At 48.5% G+C, this 22,083-nt stretch overlaps 5 protein-coding genes across 5 annotated transcripts; 3 read left to right on the top strand and 2 right to left on the bottom strand.

Annotated features, from left to right (window-relative positions):
- Positions 1-227: 227 nt before the first annotated feature.
- HOO65_040593 (Phosphatidylinositol 3) lies at positions 228-3,173 on the bottom strand (the record flags this gene model as incomplete). Its single annotated transcript, XM_071002564.1, has 3 exons — positions 228-2,745; positions 2,854-3,042; positions 3,115-3,173. The coding sequence occupies 3 exons, from the start codon at positions 3,171-3,173 to the stop codon at positions 228-230; spliced, it is 2,766 nt and encodes a 921-aa protein (XP_070859436.1).
- A 1,633-nt stretch (positions 3,174-4,806) lies between these two features.
- On the top strand, positions 4,807-6,211 carry HOO65_040592 (Non-structural maintenance of chromosomes element 4 -like protein; the record flags this gene model as incomplete). Its single annotated transcript, XM_071002823.1, has 2 exons — positions 4,807-5,938; positions 6,021-6,211. 2 exons carry the CDS (start codon positions 4,807-4,809, stop codon positions 6,209-6,211), a joined length of 1,323 nt encoding a protein of 440 aa, XP_070859435.1.
- Positions 6,212-7,038: 827 nt separating this feature from the next.
- On the top strand, positions 7,039-10,125 carry HOO65_040591 (chromosome segregation protein SMC; the record flags this gene model as incomplete). The annotated part of the gene is made up of 1 exon (XM_071000688.1): positions 7,039-10,125. The coding sequence occupies one exon, from the start codon at positions 7,039-7,041 to the stop codon at positions 10,123-10,125; it is 3,087 nt and encodes a 1,028-aa protein (XP_070859434.1).
- A 444-nt stretch (positions 10,126-10,569) lies between these two features.
- On the bottom strand, positions 10,570-12,372 carry HOO65_040590 (aspartyl-tRNA synthetase; the record flags this gene model as incomplete). Its single annotated transcript, XM_071002730.1, has 2 exons — positions 10,570-11,247; positions 11,311-12,372. The coding sequence occupies 2 exons, from the start codon at positions 12,370-12,372 to the stop codon at positions 10,570-10,572; spliced, it is 1,740 nt and encodes a 579-aa protein (XP_070859433.1).
- Positions 12,373-13,419: 1,047 nt separating this feature from the next.
- On the top strand, positions 13,420-13,891 carry HOO65_040589 (uncharacterized protein; the record flags this gene model as incomplete). Its single annotated transcript, XM_071003051.1, has 2 exons — positions 13,420-13,618; positions 13,722-13,891. 2 exons carry the CDS (start codon positions 13,420-13,422, stop codon positions 13,889-13,891), a joined length of 369 nt encoding a protein of 122 aa, XP_070859432.1.
- Between the last annotated feature and the right edge of the window lie 8,192 nt (positions 13,892-22,083).

Below are 22,083 nucleotides of genomic sequence, written 5' to 3'. Positions count from 1 at the left end.
AGGGTATGATAATGAGGAAGGATGAAATAAAAGCGAGAACTAAGGTTTTCTGTATTTGTTTTCTCTGAATAACAAGAAGCCTGTGTGTGTATGTGTGGTATACAAGTCGAGGCGAGCTCTATCATCTAAGCTAATGAGTGCTGATTGGTATTAAAAAGCTTGGCTCCTCTTTAGTTTATCTTTGCCCCTGACAAATATTTCGTCTCTCCCTCCATCCCTGTCTCGTCCTATGTCCGGAAGGCTTGCACCAGCTCATGCAGCTTATCAATCACCATGGGCGCTATCGATCCTAGCGACCCTTCGATGATGCGGTCCATAGTGCGAATAGCCTCCTCCTCGCTCAAATCCAAGTGAAAGCGCTCGCGAACCTTGAGCACAGCCTTGTCGGGTTCGAGACGGATGTCGGGAATGTTAGCATCAACCATCAGACTAAATAGATTCAGAATTAGATTAGACTGTTTGCGCAGGGCTGTGTAGGCCAGAAAGCAATACTGCTTGAACTGCTTGTAATTCTCGCTGGTTGTGCCCCCCATGCAGTCGACCATCTCCTTGCTGAGTTTCATGACAGGCGCAAACGGCTTGGGATCGCGGCCAAGTATAAAGCCGAAATCAGCATGGAAAAAGTGGCCGTCGGGAGCTAGTAGCAGATTGTCGAGGTGGCGGTCACCAACACCAAGAATATATGTGATGACGCAATAGCCAGCACAAGAGCGCATGTACGTCTCGAGCGTGTCGTTGCGGATTTTGAGTGGCGTAGAGACATCAGGTTGCTGCTCCCGCAAATATTCTAGGGCGGGATTGGTGCGGTATCGCGAGGCAATACTCTGGAAAGTAGTCGACGCGACAAACTGTGAGGCACCAGCAGATGCACTAGTTGCCAGGATTTTGTATGGCGAGAGCTTGAGGTCAACGTTTTCTTTTTGGAGGAGTTGGTCCATCAATGTGATGATCTGGATGACCAATTGATCCTGGCGCAAGTCGTCGCCTGTCTTGAAGATGATGGAGTAGTTGGGACCATTGTGTGTAGCAAAAGTGACTTTGATGGGACATAGCGACGATTTGAACACGGTGGTCTCTTCGGGGACGACTCCAGTGATGAGAATACTGGGGTCGAGCGGGAGTGGCAATGGTGGTTTAATCTCAAGTAGCTCGTTTTTAGGGTCGGCTAAAAACACCTTGACGCGATCAACTTTGCGCGCAATAGTCTCGTTGGACAACTTGACCTCGGTTGAGATTTTAGATAAAATGGTGATCAACTCGGCCTGCCGTCGAAGCTGCTGGCGTTGATTAGTTCCCTCGGGTTCCTGCACCAACTTAGCCATAAAGTCGTAGGCTACTTTGCGGTAGATATTGCGGTTGGTCTCGCCCTGCTCAGGGCTATTATCGTCGCATTCAACCATGAGATACCAGTAAAAATAGTTACCAAGCTGGAAATTTGCAGCCGCACGAGAGATGAGAAACGTTGCAAGGGACGAGTCTTTAGCAGTAGCAGACTCTTCAGTGGCGGGCGAAGAAGCTACAGCGGATGCTGGTGGGCTGTCTAAAATATGCTCGTATTTAAGGGCCTGTACCAGCTGGAGAAGATACAACTGCAACTCGGCATCTTCGGCCTTGCGCAGTCGTTCTACAGCAAAAGCTCTGACAATAGGGCTCTCAAAAGACGGACCAAACAACTCCAGTGCATCGTCAACGTCAATCTCGGTCCACCGCGATAGTAGTTGCTCAGCCTGCTTGACCTCGGTGGCCTCAAGCCAATTAACAGATTTGACGAACTTGGTGAGGGCTCTCTTGTCACGAGTCAAGTGATACCGGAATTTCCATACCAAGTCCGACTGCTCGGGCGACAGCACATGAGTAGGCGGGTATGATAGGATAGCGTTAAGCTCATCCCGCACCTTGGCATTAGGCTTGAGGTCCTTGTCAAGGATTCCGTTGCGGTGTGCACTACGGAACAACCGCCGGTGCTTAGATTCAACGGGGTTGTCACGGCCGATTTCGGCATCGTACACCTTGAACAAAGGACCGGCCACAGCCTCGGCCGAGTTGTTCCCGATACCATGGCTGATGCCTGGTCCAAACTGCACTTGTGGCGGTGGTCTTCGAAGCACTTGTTGAGATTGTGACCCGTTGAAGTAATGTGGTGAGATCATAGGCGGCGGCGCGTATTCATGGTCGGCAAAGACGATAGGAAAATCGAACCGGGCCAGCTCAATGTTGAGATAAAAGCGGGCGGGTGAGCTTTTGTCGGGGCCGTTTGACTCGGTAAGGCCCATTTTCTTGAGTTGGATGACCTTGGCATGGTGGGCTGCCATTTTCTTTTCGTAGCCCCGAAAGACCAACTGGTCCAACCAGTTGACCTGGGCTAGCTCAGACATTTCGTGGCGTTTGAATAGAGCCTCGATGCGGCTCATTTCCTCAGCCTCCTTGTCAAGAGCTAGCTCGCCGGTCTTGATAGTTTCTTTGGGTGGGCTTGACGGTGTTTTAGTGACGTCGTTGCCGTCGGCCTCGACGCGGCGATGCACGAAGCACTTTTGCCGGCCTTGGTGCATTTGGTTGTCTTTGTCAAAGAGCCGGAAGGTAGTGCCGCCAAATGGAACCGCATTACTGGGGCGATTTGAAGAATCATCTGTTGAGGTGGGGGTAGGCGACGGTAGCGCACAGGCATGGTCCCAGAGCGTGATGGCGAGCTGGGCATTGCTAGGAAGGTCTTTGAATTTGATAGGCAGCGTCAGCCATTCGTTCCACCTGAAAGCAAGCGAGAGCAGCAACAGTAGTCAGCAGTCAGCAGACGGTAGAGTAGCACTATAGAAACAAGAAAATGGGGCAAGTTTGCGTGTCTTTGGACAGTCTTACCGTCGCTCGGTTTTGAAGGCTTTATACGATGTCTGCATCGGCACCACCAGTGCCTTGGACCCCGCAAATACCTGGACTATGACGTAGAGATCCGAATGCGGACTGATGTGCGAACCGGTGTGGCGGAGTTCGTCATCGTGGAGCAGTTGTGAGAACGATGGGGCCGGCTCGTCACCCTCAAGATTTATTCTATACGCACAGGTTCTTGTTAGCGATGGGCTTGGGGTCTGTCATATCATGTTTATAGTGCCAGCGTCGTACATGCGAATCTTGAGGTCAAAGTCCAGTGACGGCGATGTTGCAAATGAAAATGGATCCATAGCCAATAGAGGTCAGATGCATAAAACAAGAGCGGTATCTATACCATGATCAGGAGGGAATCTGGAGATGGCTGTAGGCTTGTGGGACGTGGGACGTGGGAGGTAGAATAAGGTATGTTTAATGAAGGGACGAAGCTTGCGAAAGCGATTGGCGATTTTTGGTGACGTCGTTTGAGAAAGGACGTTGCTCTGTGCCAGCTGGCGTCCTAGCTCTGTCAGCTGGCGACAGATTGTCTAGGTTTCAACTCCTTCTTACTATTTACAGTCCTAGTAACCATATTTCACGTCCTCTTCCCAACTTGGCTAAAGTGCAGACACGCTCATCTTGATACATGGCTACATGTATATTGCACCACAGGGTGCTTTGCGCTGGCTAGCATCCACTACATCCTTTGATAGTGTAATCGGTGCAAGCCTTCAAGTCTAATCTGGGGATATATCTGCACTTTGACTTGAACCCACGTCTAGGTACGACCCTAGTTCAGGAACAGTACGTCTTTATATGGATGTGCTCTGCCTAACAATATCCTGAAAACTTGAAGGTTAGATGACCCGTAAACCACATTGCCATCTACAAGAGTTAGCTATATGATGAAATATCAGCATGATAGCTATGTACAAAGAGAGAAACGCCACTAGTAAGTGATAGGGAAAAAGGACGGCCAAAACGAAGCTAGGGAAACTAAACTATTGTGTAAGGGAAACAGCATCTAACTCTCACACCACTTATTAGCCACTCGAGGTTCATTCAGAACGGGATGCGTGCTGATGGCTAGCTAGACATCTAAGTTGATGCCTAGCTAATAGAGGGGTATTGCTTCGAGCGACGTAGTACCCTTCGGCTTTGAAAGGCTATAAACGATAAGATGAAAAAAGGTGGCTTAAGAATGAGGGCAGTTATAGATAGTACACATGTGGGTTATAAACCCTAAATATATCACAAGTAACTGTCCCGCATCAGATACAAAGATTCAAAGGCGGGCAGGGGAATGAGATGCGATACATTTCTCTCCATTTTATTTGCCTCTATTGCCTCTAGTTTCCCTTTTACTAGTCGTAGAGCCTACTATCTACCATCTTTGACCATCACTTTCACAAAGGACTACCAGGATACTGATCTTCATCAGACTACAAATCCATATCCTAATCAATAAAGGCCCTCTTAGCCAGTGCTTTCTCTTCATGTTATACTGTCGAAAACGCTAGCCAGGAGCCAGCATTGTCACTTGGAAGTACAGTACTTGATTTTAAGGGTAAAATATTATACTTACTAATATTCTAGCATAGCAACGCAACCTACTGGTGGCGTTGGTGTAGTCGTCTAGCCTGGGGTATTCTGTGTCGTTTAGCCGATGTTCTACCGCAACCATAGCAAAGTTCATAGGTACGGATACTTTAATTCATTGCATCTTGGGGATTACAAGTCTATTCTTGGCTCTTCTGGCTAGTGTCACCACGATCCTATTACATTTATCATAGTCGCAGAAGCCCTGCCTATTTGTACATGCCACTAACAGTAAACATCAAGCCCTACGCACATACCTGCCCTGTCTATGTCTCCGTCATTCTCAACGACTCCTACAACCCAATCGGCTAGCTCTACCTATCCTTCTCCCCTCATACAATTTCGATCATGCCGACCACACATTCAGACTCTGAAAATGACTATAACTCCCGCCGTAATTCCCTCGCAATCCGTCATAGCGCTACTGGCAAGCGACGACGAACACATCGGCCTCCTCCCACCGACGACGATGACAGCAATGCCGATGCCGACACGGACCCCACAAACATATATGATCCCGATCAGCCTATCGAGGAGCGGCGCGCTATCCAGCGAGGCTTGCGTGAGCTGAGCCGTCAACTGGCCGATCAGGGTGACGAGTTTCTCAAGCCCTCATCCAATGGCCTACGAACCGTGCTACAAGACAGCAACCGGATTAACCAAGACATCCGCCAGACCACTGAAGCTGCGATTGACTCACGTTTGCTTGTCACCGTGGCCGATTTGTCTTACCTCAAGACCGTGCGCCTGATGCAGGGGTCAGCAGCTAATGGCCTTGACATCGACGACTTCATTGCTAAGGCCATTCGCTACATGCGCCATGGCCGCGGTATCCCTGAGTCTGCCGATGGTGCTGGGCTAACTCTTACTCAGCACCACCGAAGACAGCGCACATCTGCAGTCCAACAGGCCGGTGACGGATCCGATGCCGACGAGGAAGCCGCTATTCGCCGCGGCCAGGATGAGGACGAAGAAGATGAATCAGGCGATATGCTTAACTGGGATCACCTAGGTCGGTATGCTGCATTACCAGCTGGCCGGCGCGCACCGTCAACTGCGTTTCTGCTCGGCCCGCTACACGCCGAAAAAAAGGTGCGCAAGATAGGAAAACGCAGTGCGCCGCTACGTATTGACGCACTACATGAAACACGGCCTGAGGTTCTCAACACTGAGGACTTGGCCAAGGTCGACAATGACCTGACTGTGATTTGCGCGCGTATTCTCAATGTGCTTGGTGATACGCAGCAGAGGATCCAGGATACATTGGAAGAGCTGCTTGAGGATGACATATCAGACGAAGAGCGTGTGCGACTGATGCATGAGCACGGCCTGCGCAGCACGGGGGGTGTCGATTTGATGCGCTTTGTAGTGAATCCACAGTCATACGCTCAGACGGTTGAGAACATGTTTTACGTTAGCTTTTTAATCCGCGACGGGAAAGTGGCTGTGGAGTTTGATGAAGACGGACTGCCGTCACTCTGTAAGTGCTGCTTTTCATTTCTTCACTGCGGTTGCATTTTGTTGCCAGCACACGAGCTAACATCAATACCCATAATCCACAGCACCCGTTGAAAGCCAAGACATTGCAAGCAGCGGACATTCGGCTGACGCCCGCCACCAGGCCATTTTTACGTTGGATAAACACACGTGGAACACCATAGTACAGACGCTTGAAATTACATCACCCATGATCGAACATCGCGAGGCAGCTGTGCCATCCTCTGGGCCTGGTGCACGAGGGTGGTATAGTTAACAAGGGCTAGAGAGTGTAGCTGATTCAAGAAAAGCAGAATAGACAACCCAAGATGCGCCTGCCGTCATGAATATGCACAGCCTGACTCTCAGCAACTGACGGCAGTGAAAGTCGTCAAAGAAAAAGAAACCAAAGCAAACATTACCCAAGCCACGCCCACTCCCTGTTTCCACAGCCAGAGCTAACAGCATCCTACCAGGCCTAAAGTGAACATGGTGTAACAAATGAGACTTTGTCCCACTTTCCTATTCCCCACTATCAACACCACCAATTGTACAGATGTCGCATCCAAAGTTGATGAAAGAACAAAGCTCAAAGAGTAAACACAATCACCACATTCAAGCGATCCCTCTGCTCTGCTCTAGAACAGATACGCGTCAGACTACCGGGTCCAACAACCAATCCCTTGTGACAAGTGCAAGAATGCGAACAAAGGTGAAAGAAATTCACTTTCCTTGGAAATTTCAAAGCTGTGATCGCTCAAAGAGATCTCGTAATTTGCCAAGCACTCTTAGGGGTGGTGAAAGACATTGACCGTCGTCGCTTAAAGCCTTTCTGGCGATTGGAAACATAAGAGAGAGGCCTGTGACTTTTTTGGTGTTTGGAGGTTCTTCTTTTTCCCCTTTTTTCTCATTTTATCCTTCCATCATCTATGACTCATATAACTACGGCTCGAGATACCCTTTTGTCTTTCAGTTTGCTTAATTTAAAAAACTTCGTCCACCTTATTAAACTGCTATTCTTTGTCCTTTTCCTTCTTCGTTTTGTTGCAAGCTTTCTTCGCCTCTCCCTCTTACCACCTAAGCCACCAGACCAACGCCGCCGCTATGGACCCTTACAGGCACGTAGACTACGATGCCCTAGAGAGGGAGCTCGATGCCATCGGCGACAGAATGGGCCTGCCCCAGGGCCCCGAATCATCTTCTGACCCTGGCCGCAAAACATTGCGCGAAGGGTTTCTAACTCTCTTCAAAAGCGCTGCAGAAAAAATGGACGACCAATTTGCTCAAGAAACCAATACCTACAAATTGCACGCTCGCAACGAGATGGAAAGAGCCTATGAATATGCTGACCAAATAGAGGACATGGCTGGTGAAAAAGCTCAAAGTATAGGCCAGAACAGAGAACTGAAGCGTGAGCTTCGGAGCGAAAACCGAGACGCTCGTCGAGAGGCTCAAGAGATGCGGGATATCTATGAAGCGTACAGTGAGGGCTTCCTCGGATTGCAGCTAACAGAGCTCAACAAAAACCTTTCAAAGCAGCTCCGCCAAATCATTGATGAAGTCCAGGAGGCCAATAAGTTCAGCATACCGGAGCCCAACACGAGGCAAGTTGCTCAAACTTCCCTAAATATCATAGACCACGAGAACATTATCCTCGAGGGGTTCCTGGCCAATGAAAGCGCCTACCAGCCAGGGCCCTTCGTCTTGAGCGACGTCAACGCTGATGGCTCAACCCAACGCGAGGCTGAGCTCGCCACCATCATGGCCGAGCAGGTAGCTGATATGAATCTCATTGCCTCTGGAAACCCCAAATTAGAGATCAATACCAATCTATCACAAAGCATCAGAGATGGCCTGCAGGAAGTCCAAAACACTTTTGCCGAGTATAGAACCTTTCAGGACCAGCAACCTACGATCCTAGCTAACCTCCGAGCCAAGATTCGTAAGCTGCAAGACATCGGCCGCGAGAAAGATCCAGAAAACCCTGCTTTCCTAGCGTCCCCCACCGCGTCTCCCATTTACCCCGAGTCTAGCGAGGCCAATCAGGTGTCCGTTGCCTCTGACTTCTTCAACGATCCTAAAGTACACGAGGTGCTTGGAATTTCAGAGGAAGATCTGATGTTTTATCCCGAAAAAGAGCAGCCAGCCTTCATTCTTAAAAAGGCCAAAAGTTTCCTTGGGAGCGGACCAGTACCCAAAGCTACCCTCGATGCCAACATTCAGCGTTTGGAGAGGAAGCGCCAAAAGGAACTCAAGACTGCCCAGAATGATTATGAGGCCAAGACCGAAAAGTTGCAGGCAGAATTGGCGGATTCCCAAAAGATTCTTAGTGATCTGAAGGAAGATAAGGGCCTTTGCGAATCTTCAACTGTTTCTTCACTCCGCAAAATTGACGACCTTGAGGTTACAATCGCCGAGCTTCAACGCAATATTGTCGATCTACGAAAGGAAAAGGATACTTATGAAACCTTGGCCACTTCTTCCTCTGAAAAGGCCCGTACCCTGGGGATAGAGTTTGGCAAGTCTGAAGTAACAATCGACGGCCTCAGAAACGAAGTCGCCCATCTTCAAGAGCAACTCACAAAGGAAAAGAACTCTCGGGGAATTTCTGCAGCCCTATCTTTGCAAACCACTAGTGATCTCCAACGCCGACTTGCCTCCGTCGAGAATGACTTCGACAACCTCAAGACTCAAACCCACAGCCTCAAGTGTCGGGTTGAAGATAAAGGAGGGCATATACAAAGCCAGACTGAAGAATTGGGAAAGATCCAAGCTGTCATCATCAATAACTCAGCATCTCTTATTGAGCTTCGGAAACAGATTGAGGAGCAGAAGAGCATGAAGGACGCTCAATTAAAAACTCCTAGTCCCCACCAAGCCAAAACTCAGCTTGACAAGGAAGCTTATGAACCTGCTACCAAGGACTTGGCCAAGGCTAGAAGCAGAACCGTGAATGTTAAGAAAATTCACAGGAGCAACAGTTTCAAGGTAGCCGAAACCCAGAACGAGCTTGATGTTGCCAAAGAACAGTGTGAAGATGCTGTGGAAAGCCTGCCTGTCACTAAGCAGCAACGCACATCCATCCAATATCAACATACAAAAGATTTGGGCGAGTTTAATTATTTCAAAAAAGAATTTCATCCCACCCAGGCTGACAACGAGTCCATGGATCACCGATTAACACAAGCCCAGAAGTTACTTGCATCTGCTGAGAAAAACTATGAGATATCCATTCATCAGCGAGATGAAGCTACAGACAGACTCTCCGTCATTCAAAAAGACCGCTCCTATTTTTCCCATAAGCTGGGTGAAGCTACAGGCAAGCTTGAATCCGTCGAGAATATTCAAATTATCGATAACCTCAGACAACTGAAAGAACTTCTTGCGGCCTCTCAGGACGAGCCCATCGCCAATCTCCATGAAGCTGAGAAGAAACTTGCTGTTATTGAGGGAAAATGTAATTTTGCTGCTAGCGAGCTCAAGGCAATAGAGGAAAAGCTCAAAGCGCTGGATATGGCTGGAGTTTCGCTGTCCGTGTGCAAGCTAAGTGAGGTCAAGAAGAGCCTTTCTACATGTGAAGAGGCTCATGACGCCGCTTTCCACGATTGCACCAAGGCCAAAAATGACCTTGGCATTATTCTCTCTGCCTGCAAAACTGCAGAAGGGGGCCTCGATGATCTCCAAGTAACATCCAGCCCATTGGCGTCGCCTTCAACGTCTGTTTCCAGATATGTTCCCGCCCCACGCCCTCCCCTCACGCCTGTGGCGCAGAGAGACATTCCAGCATGGAGGGAAATTATATGCGACGAACTTGAACACCTCTGGCATAGCCTCCTAGTTTACGCCTCGCTCGCTATCTATGTCCTAGAATGGTTCATGTGGCTAGCGCAGCCCAGCTTGTCGGTGCCCAAATTCAAGCTCTTGTTCATCAAACAAGTGGACTTTTCCAAGATACGCCTCTCACTTTCGCTCCAGATCATTCCATTCATAATCTTCTTCTCCAATATCATATGGGCAGCACACAAAGAGCGTACCATGTGGCTGAGCTCAAATGCGGTGGCTGGTCGGTACATGCGTGAGCTCGCGATGACAGAGAACATCCCATTCTCGTGCTTGTGGGGGGGCATGGATTATCGTATGGTACCTATTTACTCCGCTTACTCTGCTTTTAGCGGCAGACTGATGCCGTAGCAGTGAGTATTTGCTTATGGCGCGAGTTTCCTAGCGTTGTTTTGTGCTGGTAGTACTAGATCTCGCCTTGGAGCTGAGTCCTGAATCATTAGTTATGCGTAATGTTTTGTACTAGTCTTTGCTTGCTTTCATCATCATTGATTTCTTTTACTTTCTCAGTTTTGTCTGTGGTTCTTCCTTTCATCTGCTTCTTCCCTTTTGCAGTTTTCTCTATCTTCGTGTGCATAGTACTTTTTGTATATTCTGCGGGTTGTACATATTTGTTATTTTAGTAGTTGACTTTTGTTCATTCTATAAACATTGTTCTGCGCTTCTTTTTAACGGCCAAGTTACCAAGCCAAGTCTTTGCTGCATCTCTGCATCTAGACAATAGTACCCTGTATCCTCTGTCGCTCGACGCTCTCTATAGCATGACTTCTCGCGCCTCCGTGAAAAGTGACCTCTTTACGGTAGAAGTCTCTTGGGGGTACGGGGGTAGTAGCTAGTGAGGTGCACACTGGGAAGGTTCAGGTACCACGCAACAACACGGTCCAGACCAATACCACCACCACCGTGGGGAGGAACACCAGCTGAGCGGAACACATCGACATACTCCTTGATACCAGCCGAGTTAGGGTCGATGCCCTTCTTACGCAGACGCGCCTCCAGCAGCTCAGGCACGTGGATACGCTGGCCACCCGACAGAATCTCCTGGCCACGCATAAAGAAGTCGTACGAGTTGGTGAGGCGGTTGTCTTCAGGGTCCTCGAGGGCGTAGAAGGGACGCGCCTCCTCAGGGAATTTGTCCAGCACATAGAAATCAGTGTTGAACTTCTTGCGAACCAGGGCACCAAGAGCCTTTTCCTGAGGGGTGCTCATGTCTTCAAAATCGCTGACGTTGCGGTATTCCTCAGGACCCTCCTCACGCAGAAGCTTTTGGCCTTCAGCAAAAGTGAGACGAACTTCTTTGCCAGCCTCAGGTAGCAGGAAGTCCTCGGAAGGGTAAACAGTGCGGACAAGGGCAATCTCCTCAGAGAAGCGCTCCTGAAGACCGCGGAAGATGTGTAGCAGGACACCTTCGAGGGTGTCGCGGACCTCGTGATAGGTGTTTTCGATTTCCATCTCCAGATCAAGACCGGTGAACTATGGTTGTTATTAGTAGCCCCACAGCCAACACAAGCTATCTTTTTGTTTAAATCAACTTACCTCTGTCATGTGGCGGGGGGTGTTGGAGTTCTCGGCGCGGAAAACGGGACCAATGCAGTACACCCGTTTTCTACCGCCAGCAATCTCCATCTGCTTGTAGAACTGGGGAGATTGAGCCAGGAAAGCCTGCTTATCAAAGTATGACATGGCAAAGACGTTAGCACCGCCTTCAGACGAGGCACCAATCAAGCAGGGAGCCTCAAACTGCACGAAGCGCTTAGAGTCAAGGTATTCAGCAAATAGCTTGCGTACGCCCATGCGAATATCAGCAATGGCCTGTTGCACAGGTGCGCGCTTATGCATGGCAGGGTTGTTCAGATGGGTAGCCAAGCTAGCGCTGGGAACACCGTCAACGGTCAGCGCCTCAACACCAGCCTTGGCAGCAGCAACATCCTTATCCTCCTCCTCCTCATCAATACCCATGACAGCACGGTTAGAGACAGCCAAGCTAAGACCCAATACCTCGGGGCCAGAAGACACCAAGTAGCAGCGGGTGATGTGTAGCTCAAAGTTGGAGACCTTGCAGCTCTTGACGGGCTCTAGAGGCTTCTGGATGGTGCCTTCGACGGCGACAAAAGACTCCAGCTTAATACCACCAATCCACTTGACCATGGGCTTGGAGACAGGCTTGCCCTCGGCACTGGCAGCCACCACGCCCTGAATGGTCCAGGCACGCTCCTCACGCAGCTCCAAGAATGCCATCTTGGCGCCCTGCATACGGGAGTTCTGGACCCAGGCACGAAGGGTGACAGTCTTGCCAAGATCGGCTTCGGAAACGTCGCAGAGATGCACACGGGTAGCCTCAAGCTTGACGGATGACTGAATCTGACCGTAGTTGTCCTTAGCCAGATCCTCGGTGGCCTCAGCCGCAGCCTTGGCAGCCGCAGCTGCTTCGCGCTCAGCGGCACGGCGAGCCTTCTCGGCCTCTTTCTTAGCCTTCGCCTCAGCCTTCTTCAGGGCCTTCTTGGAAGGGCCAGCATCGTCTGCGCCGCCCTCGGCAGAAGGAGCGGCGGGAGAGGCAGGGGTGGCCTCGGGCTTGGGTTCGGTAGGAGCTTCAGACATGGTGACTCTTTGATATTATAGATAGCGGCGAATGTGAATCCGAGGTGCTGATTGAAACACGAAGTGCGCGTTTAAGCAAAACGGCAAAAAAAAGTAGCAAGAAAAATAAATGCGGAACCTTTGTTATCTGATAAGTAGCGCAAGTCTACAGTGAGGCTATCGAGCTTGTTTCCGGCAATACCTTAACACAAGCTTTATGGCAATGATATGACTCTATGACTCTTTCATTTATCAAAGCTTCAAGATGCCCCGCCATTAAACCCTTGATGTGTGAAATTAGGGTCTGTGGCACGAGGGCCCCGCCATTTGTGGCGCTATTTATGGGTCAATATGGAGGCTTGCTGTGGCGCCATCAAAAACCTCTTGAACCAACAAAGCCTTTGCAGCTTGACGTCAGAAGCATTGCTTGAAGCCCAAGAACAACTTCAACGGGCATTTAACCGGCGCTCAGACGGGAATAGAGAGACTGCCAAATGCAAACTAACATCAAATGCTCGACAACGCAAATCTCTTGACATAACCAGAGCTATGCACAGGGAGTGGCAGTAAAGCCAAGGCTTGCGGGCTTCCCTCTCCCCACCTTAGCTCTCAGCTTCTAGTCCTCGCATCCTTGGTTCATGGTATTCAAGTCTCTAAATTACCATGGAAATAGGCGTAGAGGATTCTCCCTCTATTAATGTACCAGGTACTTCTGCCTAGGCGATGCTATCATACATTCTAAAAGCACCTGCAACAAGCAGAGGGTTCCCAAGTGATCGGAGGCCCATTTTAGATCCATGGTCGGAGGCAAGTCGCCTCAAAAAGTAGACCAATTACAGAAAGGCTGCAGGAGTGAAATATCCAACATGACGGCATGAGCTGAAAGCAAAACATAAGCTGCAAGCGAAAGCAGCGTAAAAGGAGTTGGGTGCCAGGGAAGCCACGAAGCCTGGCCAGAGTATATAAAGGCCAGGAAGAGGTCGCAACAGCGCTATTCAGATTCATTATTTCTGCTACGATCTAACGAACATATTTCCAATTTCTAATTACTGGCCTCTTTTCTCTACGATGAACTTCAGCAAACTCACCGCCCAGGCAAAGAACGCCCTTAGCGGCAGCCAAGAGAACAAGAACGCCGAGAGCCAGAACTCCAATAACAACAACAAAGATAGCAGCACCAGTGGCTTCGGTGGTCTGACTAGCATGCTGAACAACGCCGCTGGTGGTGGCGCTAAGGGTGAAAAGAATGAGGACATGCTTGACAAGGGTTAGTCATTTACATTTCTGTCCACATGCGCCCTTTCTCGCCGCACCACTCATCAGAAGCATAATGAACCCGAGCTAACATTTCTCTTTGCCTATCCATACAGGTATCGATGCTTTCCAGGAACACGTGCTCGGCCAGGGCCAGCAGTCCAACGAGACGGCGGCCGAGCAGGCCAAGGATGAGGCGATCGCCGGCTTCATCCGCAAGCAGTACAAGAGCTCGACAGGCAATGACTTCCCTATCAAGGACAAGGAACGATCTTATGGCCTATAATGATATATCCCTATCGACACAAAAGGCAGCGGACATGGCCGTTTCACCAATCCCTGGAGGGTTCAACCGCTCGTGAGGAATACTGGGTCTTGATAATCCAATAATACAAGAAAAAAACCATCAACTTATGTGCACATTCGTAACTAGCCGCCCCCAACACGAGGAGGATTTGTGGCCCGACACAGACCAAACACGCACATTTAATGGGATTACATGTGTGAAAACTGGCCAGAGCCCCTATGCTTTCGTAACAGATACTGTATACCTCCTCTATGATATGTGTCCCCTCCCTCTTGCTGGCCTGGAATGGAAATCCCTCAGTGAACTTTGATGCTGCATCCGTTGACAGCTGACAGGGCCATAGCAGCAGGATAATAGTGGTTAGATGATCCGTAGATCAGGAATATTATACGTATCCAAATAAGGCACACACGTTGGTTACATGCAGCTCTTCAAACTCAGCATCCAGGGTTAGCAGCAGTATCGGAGTATGCATATACAGCCAGCTACATACATATTCAATAGACTTGTGTATTTCTTTGCTCGCTTCATTGCCTTTTAGCTCTAAGCATACCACCAGTGTCTGACACAATGTAGCACTCATTTCGCCCCTCTACAAGCCACATATACCTTCCCCCCAACGGCTATGCCGGTCGTGGAGGAGCCCAGACAGGCCATCTTGTTGTGACTGGTAGCAAGACATTGTATGTTCTATGCACCTCATGGCACCATTTCCTGGAAATCCAGACATGTATGGAGAAAAGAGAAGTCCGGGCAGTCTGCAATCGTCGAGTCCCATTACTCGCCGTTCAAGTTCAAGTAGAGAAGATGAGCAAGAATACGTAGATGTGTGTTTTACCTACCCTGGCTCTTTTCCGAGTGTCTCTCTGAACGAGTCTTTTTTGAGCACGAGAACGAACACAGGGCGGACCACAGAGAGGTGAAACAGAGCAAACGAGTGGATGCAAACAGCAGCAGCAGCAGCAGCATAGACGAGCCAGCAGAAATGTCTAAAGAATGCGAGAGGAAAAGAAAAAAGGAGAAAAGAAAAGAGCTCGGATACAGTATAGGCAAGCAGTGGCTCTTCGAGCCTTGAGCCCAGGCTTTTCCATTGTTTTAGCGTGATTTGAAGAGAGAAAAGACAAGGGCAAAAGTGTAGAGTTGCAAAGCAACCAACCAAAGCACGAATTAGGAAGGCGTTGAAACACCGGAACGCCATATATCCGAGTGTCTTGCGTAGGGCAATGATACAGATATACTGACATGTCCAGACTAATCGTAGGTTTTTTTCCCCGTATTCAGGCCCAGTCGTAGGTTTTATCTACACCAATGTAAATTCTGTCCGGAAAACTACGGATATATGTCGGCTGTACTGCCTGTGGTGTCGCCGGCCCAACTCAAGCTATGCACAAGAAATGCCCAGGTTGAAGTCATGTATCCACGCGAAAGCTTCCCCCGGTGTTTCGCTGAAATTCCGTATTTTAGGACATTAGACCAGGCTAAACTTGTTCCTCAAGCTCCCAGTCTGCTGATTTTTGAGAAACCTGTGGGCAAGCTACGAGCCGGAGAAAAAGACAAAATAGAATTGGCTGATTTCGCAATTATGGATCAGCACAATATGCTGGCTAGTTCAATGCAGGTAATAATAGCAAGAGCAAACATATATGGGCAAGTTTTGACTACACTACGCCACACCAACAGCGAAGCTCCGCCACAGGGGGATAGTAGTAGCACTGCTACTAAAACTTATGCAATAGTAGAGGGTCTCGGTCTGGCAGCTTGCACAACTCCTATTGCTTCCCCTTTCTAGTTCCCAATTCTAACAATAAGGTGGTCTACACGTGCATTAATGTGCATAGCTCAGGTACATATTTACATGCATTCTGTATAGCAATGCCAAATGCGGGGAAAAGGGGAAACAAAGGAAAGACGTAGCACCTCAAGGCAGACAGCAGCGACGGCAATAAGCAAAGACGCGGCGAGTGAGTGAATTATTATGGTATGACTAAATCGGGACCTGGATGGAGTGGGAATTATGGCGGAGGTTGAGGTTCTGGTGTGACATTGCGACAAGTATAAACATTGAAGCATAACGGCATATGAGTGTTGAAACAGCTACGTTAAAGCAAGCCAGGAAGCGCAGCAGCGGCTCTGCCCTGTCTGGTCGGGGCTGATTGAAGGCGGAGCAGAGGATTGATGTGCTTGATCAGCATCCATGTCACATGCTTTCTTGATGACTGTTTTGCTTGATTAATTAGTCACAGGCTACAGATTATAGTAGACGGCAAAGGAGAAATATTACGGCAAGGAAAGGAGCTGCAGACTTGTCCGTTCTGCGCCTGTCTGGCATTTTACTATTTGCGCATCTGTGGTAAGTATAATCATCCCCAAGAATCATTTTGGCTGACTTTATATTGCTTCTCGCTTTCGCTGAGCTTCAATGTCTCCAATAATGTCTTTGGTGCAGTAGTACTGTAAATCAACATTTTTAGTGCACTCAATCGGGAAGCACCGCAGATCCCAGCGCTGTAGCTAGAGGGAGCTCACAGGGAATAGGGGGAGGGGGGATGCCATTGAAGTGAATTTATCGGCCCCCTTTCCCCTGAGCTTCCCTTTACCCCAATTTTTTGGTGGGTACCACGACTGTAGGGTTGAAGTTGGACAAAAGATCATCAGGTTAACCCTAAATAGAAGTTGGGGGCGTTGCTGGTAGGATTGGTGGTGGTACTTGATGTCTTGTTTAACAATGTGTCCAGACCAGTCTCCTTGTGACGTGGACTCGTTTCTGATCAAAGTGTTTTCTAGTCTCCTTATTTTTTTTTTCCCTTTCGTCTTAAATACAACGTGCCAATTAGAGCGGTATGTGGGATTTCACCATGTAAAAAAGACCAAGACGACGACAAGGACGAAAAGTAACAATCCCTTCCTATAGTAGATTCTTTTTCCTACAGCAAGACCGACCTCAACGTACGGCCTGGTTTTCTTTTTCTTTTATGGCAGGGAAAGTTGGCATGTGCCTCACAGAATTCATACCTCGAGAGGCACAGCGTGCATACAGAATGTGCAAGTATGATTGGGCCATGTAATGGCACGACAAAGGTACAAGAGAATAAAGAAAAGCTAGGCCACCAGGACCTCATCGAATATGGTTCTTCCTCGAGGCTGATTGTAATGGTCCGTAGATTTCATAGTGGTTATAACAAAGGTTGAGGCCACATAATGGCCCTCCCTCAGCAGCTCCTTGGTGGGCTTTGGTGATCAATGCCTTTTGAAGTTTCGTCTTTTCCGAGGGACCATCAACAGGGGGAGGCAAGTTTCCCCTTCGGTCGGTGGTACTCTTGAGCTTGTCACAAGTTAATGTGATATTGAAGAATAAAATTCCGGATTTACAAAATGCCACTGGCCAATCAATTGAAAACAAGACAGAGGGGTAGAGGGAGGAGGGAAAACAAAAGCGAGAGTCGGGAAGAAAGGGCTGGGAGAGAGTGTGAGACTTATTAGATGCCGTGAAGACTAGTACTGGACGTGTTTGGGATAGATTTGAGTCTATATTGACACAAGGCTGCGAGCGCGAATGTTTTAGTTGTGGAGATGGAAACAGAGGGATTATATTTCCGTTGGATTTGCCGAGGAGCGTCTCGTATTTATGACATCGACTTAGAAAGGCAGCTATTCATCTCATGCTGAAGGAGAGGCCAACGGACGATGGCCGGCTCAACAAGCAAGGTTAGAGCCTCAAGCTTGTCCTTGGCCTTGTCTGTTGGCTGTCTTCTTCCGTTTTGGTAGTGTTTCTTGGTTCCCTCTCGATGAATGCAGGGAACACAGGGTGGTCAAAGCTGCCTTTTTTTTTCTATATGCTAGCAGTTAGCTGATATGTGTGTTTGTCGACGGGGACAGGGGAAGCAGGGCAGGAAGAAGAAAGGACATGATGATATGATGAGAAAAGATGCAGATAGATAAATGGCAAGGATGAGCAGCAAGTCGCCGGCGATCTTGTGGACGAACAGAGAAGCGGAACGAAGGAAAGGAGATGGTGTGTTTGACAATCAATAACTAGAGAAAAAAACGATACGAAGTAGTTGAGATTTTGGTGTCTCCCCCTCCCCCCATCACGAGCCTAGAAACAAGGGTTCGCACAAGGCCAGGGGTTCTCAGCCGTGTTCGTCCATCGCATCGTGGGTTTTTGTGAGCGTTTTGTGTAGGCTAAGCAACAGAGACTGCCCTGTCGAGTCCTTGTGTTGAGCTGGCTTGGTGTATAGGTTTAGGCAGGCTGTTCTAAGGCGGGTCCCCCCCTGTGCTAAGCCGGGCTAAAGAGTGCTAACGGGCTGGCTCTAAGCTTTTTATTAGGCCCCTGACTTTGAACGGAACAAGAAAGACGGAGGAGGGTAAGGAAAGGAAAGAAGGGAAGAAAAAAAGGCATGGAAAAAAATGGAGTGACAAAATACGAAGGACCAGGCTTTGCTCTGCTTCAAAAAGAAGCTCTTAGCAATTTTGAGTCCGAATCTGGGTCTAGACCCCTGTGATTCACTAAATGCTAAATGCTAGGGAAAATAACGTTTAGCACTTCACTTTTCCTCTTTTCCTGCCAACCTCGCTTTTGTCCATGTCTCCAACTCCTTCGTTCTCTTTTCATTCTTTTCCCTCCTTTTCTCTCTATTCTTCCCTCGTCCCTTTTCTTCTTCTTTTACACAGTACGTTTCCACACACTCTCCTATCTTCCTTTTTCTCTTCCGCATTCAAGTATCTCTCTTTTCACCTCGTGGCTTTCTGTGCAGCTGCATTTTCTTCCTTAGCCATTTTGCTTCTATTTAACAAGACATCCGTCCTTAGATCCCCCTCTAGAATTCCAATTCCCCATCGACATACAGACAGACAGTCTGCCTTTTTCTTCCCTTTGAAAAAAGGGCAAAGCCACGCAAAGCAGCAAAACGGAGAACGCAGCATCATATCGTGCACGAGCTGATTTCCGTTCATAAAGTCCTCGCGCCCGACCCTCAAGTTGATTCCCACTTCTACCGACAAACATATTCCTATCTCGTCCATGATACTGAAATAATCGCAACCAGTGTCTTATCTTGCCACTGCACTTGCTTTTTTTTCTTATTCTAGGCGAGCCTTTCCTCGAGTATACACTTCAGCTATAAAACCAGCATCGACACATACACGCACAGGTGCAGACAGAGCTCACAGCATCTTTGTCCTACAACCCACAACCCACAACCCACAACCCACATTCGGCCATCGCCTCCAAATACTCTGCAGTTGGAATCCCGCTGCTTCCATCCACGTATCGGCTTATCATACTCTTCCCGACTCGACCGAGAAGACTTCTGCCCTCTCAGACCGCATCTGCCAAAACTTGTTTTTCGTAATCGCGTGTCCCGGTTTCTGGTCGCGGCGAAGTTGGAGTTGTTTTTCTTGGCATTACTTTACCTTCCATCTCACAATATTCATTCACTATACACATACCCTCAAAATATACCGCCAAGCCACAGTCGTAAGCAGCCTCGATCTTGGTGATACTACGTATTTTCTACCTCTATTTTTTGCCTGCTTATAACCGGCCAACCGCGGGAATCTACGTTTCGACCATCTATTGCTGTATTTATTTCGGTTCTTTCTATACAGGTTCTTTCTATACAGACACATCTATCCGCTCCACACGATGTCAAGCCAAGCAGGTAAGAGCTCAGCTATATATATTTTTTGCTTCATCCCCTTAGCCTCTTCATTTACGTTGCTGTTTTTTTGATGGTTGCCATAGAACGACTGCTGTCCCATGGCGCAGACGAAAGGATCCTGGCGCATTGCTATTGCTACCCAGTATGTCATCAACCATAAGGTGGCCTCGTTACAGTTGCATTCTTGTTTCTCAGACGATGCTTTAAGGGACCGGTCGAGTGCACCGAGTCCGGGCTGCAGACTACAGGACACGCTCTGCTGTGTCGTCACTATCCGCCTTTTCCGTCCGTTCTCCCATGCCCCCACTCTAGCCGTCGTCATATAGAAGCTGGACATGGTTTTCTTCGCATGCTGTCCTGTGCTTATCTCCATCTCTGTTCCTTTCCCGATCAGCTACGGGTGTCACAAGCAAAAAAGCAACAAAGGGTTGCTTTTTTTGCTTATGACCTTTTGTATTGCTGCAGGGACAGGAGCAAAATACTCAAGGCAAATGGCTAGTGCATAGGATGGCCGCTGGGAGCATTCCTATTTTTGCTATTAAAGTCCACCAACCTATCAACGAATTCTCCCCCTGCATTCCCGGTCTGTTTTTTTCTCTTTTCAGAAGGCGTACGAGAATGTGATGGTGAGGTGACGTATGGCTATATGGTCTTGACAATCGACAATTCCATCTCAGCTCGCTCAGACCAGCCGTATACAGGTGTGTATCTGCGGCATCACCCACTATTCGTTAGGGACAGATGGATTCGAACATGATTTGCACTAAATGACAGGTCGCAATCATTTGTTCTGCATTGTGCTCCTGTGCTGTGTTTTTTACCTGTCTCTACGCGTCTGACTTCGATTGGCATGATCTTGAGAGGTGGAGGAGAAAAGGCAATAGACTGCTTTTATTGGCGGATATCTAGTCGATATCTTCTGAGCCGTGTCTACCTTTATGTACTCCCCTGGCGTGCAGCCTCGTTACTTGTCTCGTCTTGTCTTCCCCTGCTTCGGCATCTGATCTATTTGTGAGATGTGGAAGTCTCACCTCTCGGAGGATCCGTTGCGGTTGGTTTGTTTTTTTTCCCTTCTCTCCCGTTTTCCGTTGACCTATCTCAGACGAGGCCAGCCTAGTTCAGGCTCCACCCAATCATCACACATTCAATATTCCCACGCATGCATACACACGCACACACAAAACAATCATGCCTGCCTCATCTCAGCCCTTTGTTTGACAGCTTCGGTTGGCGTCAGTTTGTGCAGGGGCAAACCTCCTCTTCCCCCCTCCCCCCAAAAAAAACCACCAAAAGTGCGCCCCCAAAAAAGCCAGAAATACTTTGTTGGCCCTGGTAAATTTTGGGTCTATTTTTTGTTGCATTTAAGCCTGAACTGGCTCTTTTCCTTCTGGCTGTGGCTGCTGCTGATTTTTGTTTCATCTCTTGCCCATTCGCTCTGCTGCTCCTTGACCTGCGATTTGCGACGCGCAAGTTGAAACACTCAGCCTTGCCTGAAAATCCCAATCCATAAGTAACTACCCACTATCAGTGCGCACACATGCGGGCGGCAGTGGCGATAGCGCCACCCACACCCCCCTTTCTTCCTTTTTGTGGATTTCAGTCGTTTGCTTGTCCGTTTGCTAGTAGGTGTCGGCGTGGCAATTGTATTTTTCGCTACCCACACGGTTACTGCTCCACGCTCTTTACAAATTTCCCCATTCTTGGCTTATCTGTTTTGCGTCTTGGAATTTTTGGATGAGCAGAAATGATGAAAAAAGCAAATGGTAACAGAGATGCCTGCTGCTTTACTTGTTACATGGAAAGACACTCAAACGTGTGGGCTTTTATTCCAAGCAAGGAAGGCAGGTAGCCAAGCAGCACCGGCACCGAGAGGCAGGAGCAACTCAAGTTTGGGTAGTTGCAGTACGCCCGTCAGGATTGCAGGCGGCATGGCGGCGCAACAAGCCAAAGACTTTCTTGTCTGTTCCTGTTTCTGTCCCTGGCCCACTCCTATCAAACCATTGTTTGCGCGTCCCCCCTTCCCTCTACAAGCTTCCTTCCTTGATATCCCAAGCCCAATCCTAAATCCGTCGTCCCCCTCTCCTTCCCTGCTACGCAAAAAGAAGCGAAAGTAAATGAAGAAGAGCAAGAACTAGAAAAAAGTATTTATCTTCACCCTCCTTATCCTACCCAGCTTAGCTTAGCCAGACTAAGCCCAAGCCGGGCCAGCCCAGCAAGGTTTTGGCAAGGCCCAATCAAATCGCGACTAGCATTCTGACGGTGTTTCATCTCTATCTCTATCTCTTGCTCTCTTTGTGTGTCTTGCCCTCTTCTGCTTGTTGTGCTCTGGCTTGGGTCTTGGGTTTTCCCATTCCTATTTTCCTACTGTTTTCTTTTATTCTGTTTTATCTTCTGTCGTTTATTTTTGCTGTCGACGTTTCCATCTTCCATATTTTTTTTCTTTTCCCTTTCCTTATCTTCCTTTCTTTCATTTTCTCACGGCTACATTTTCTTTCTCTTTTTTTATTCTTC

Source organism: Ceratocystis lukuohia (assembly GCF_044167205.1).
Source record: "Ceratocystis lukuohia strain C4212 chromosome Unknown Supercontig4_pilon, whole genome shotgun sequence".
Taxonomy (NCBI): Eukaryota; Fungi; Ascomycota; class Sordariomycetes; order Microascales; family Ceratocystidaceae; genus Ceratocystis; species Ceratocystis lukuohia.
This window is presented reverse-complemented; position numbering and strand designations above follow the sequence as displayed.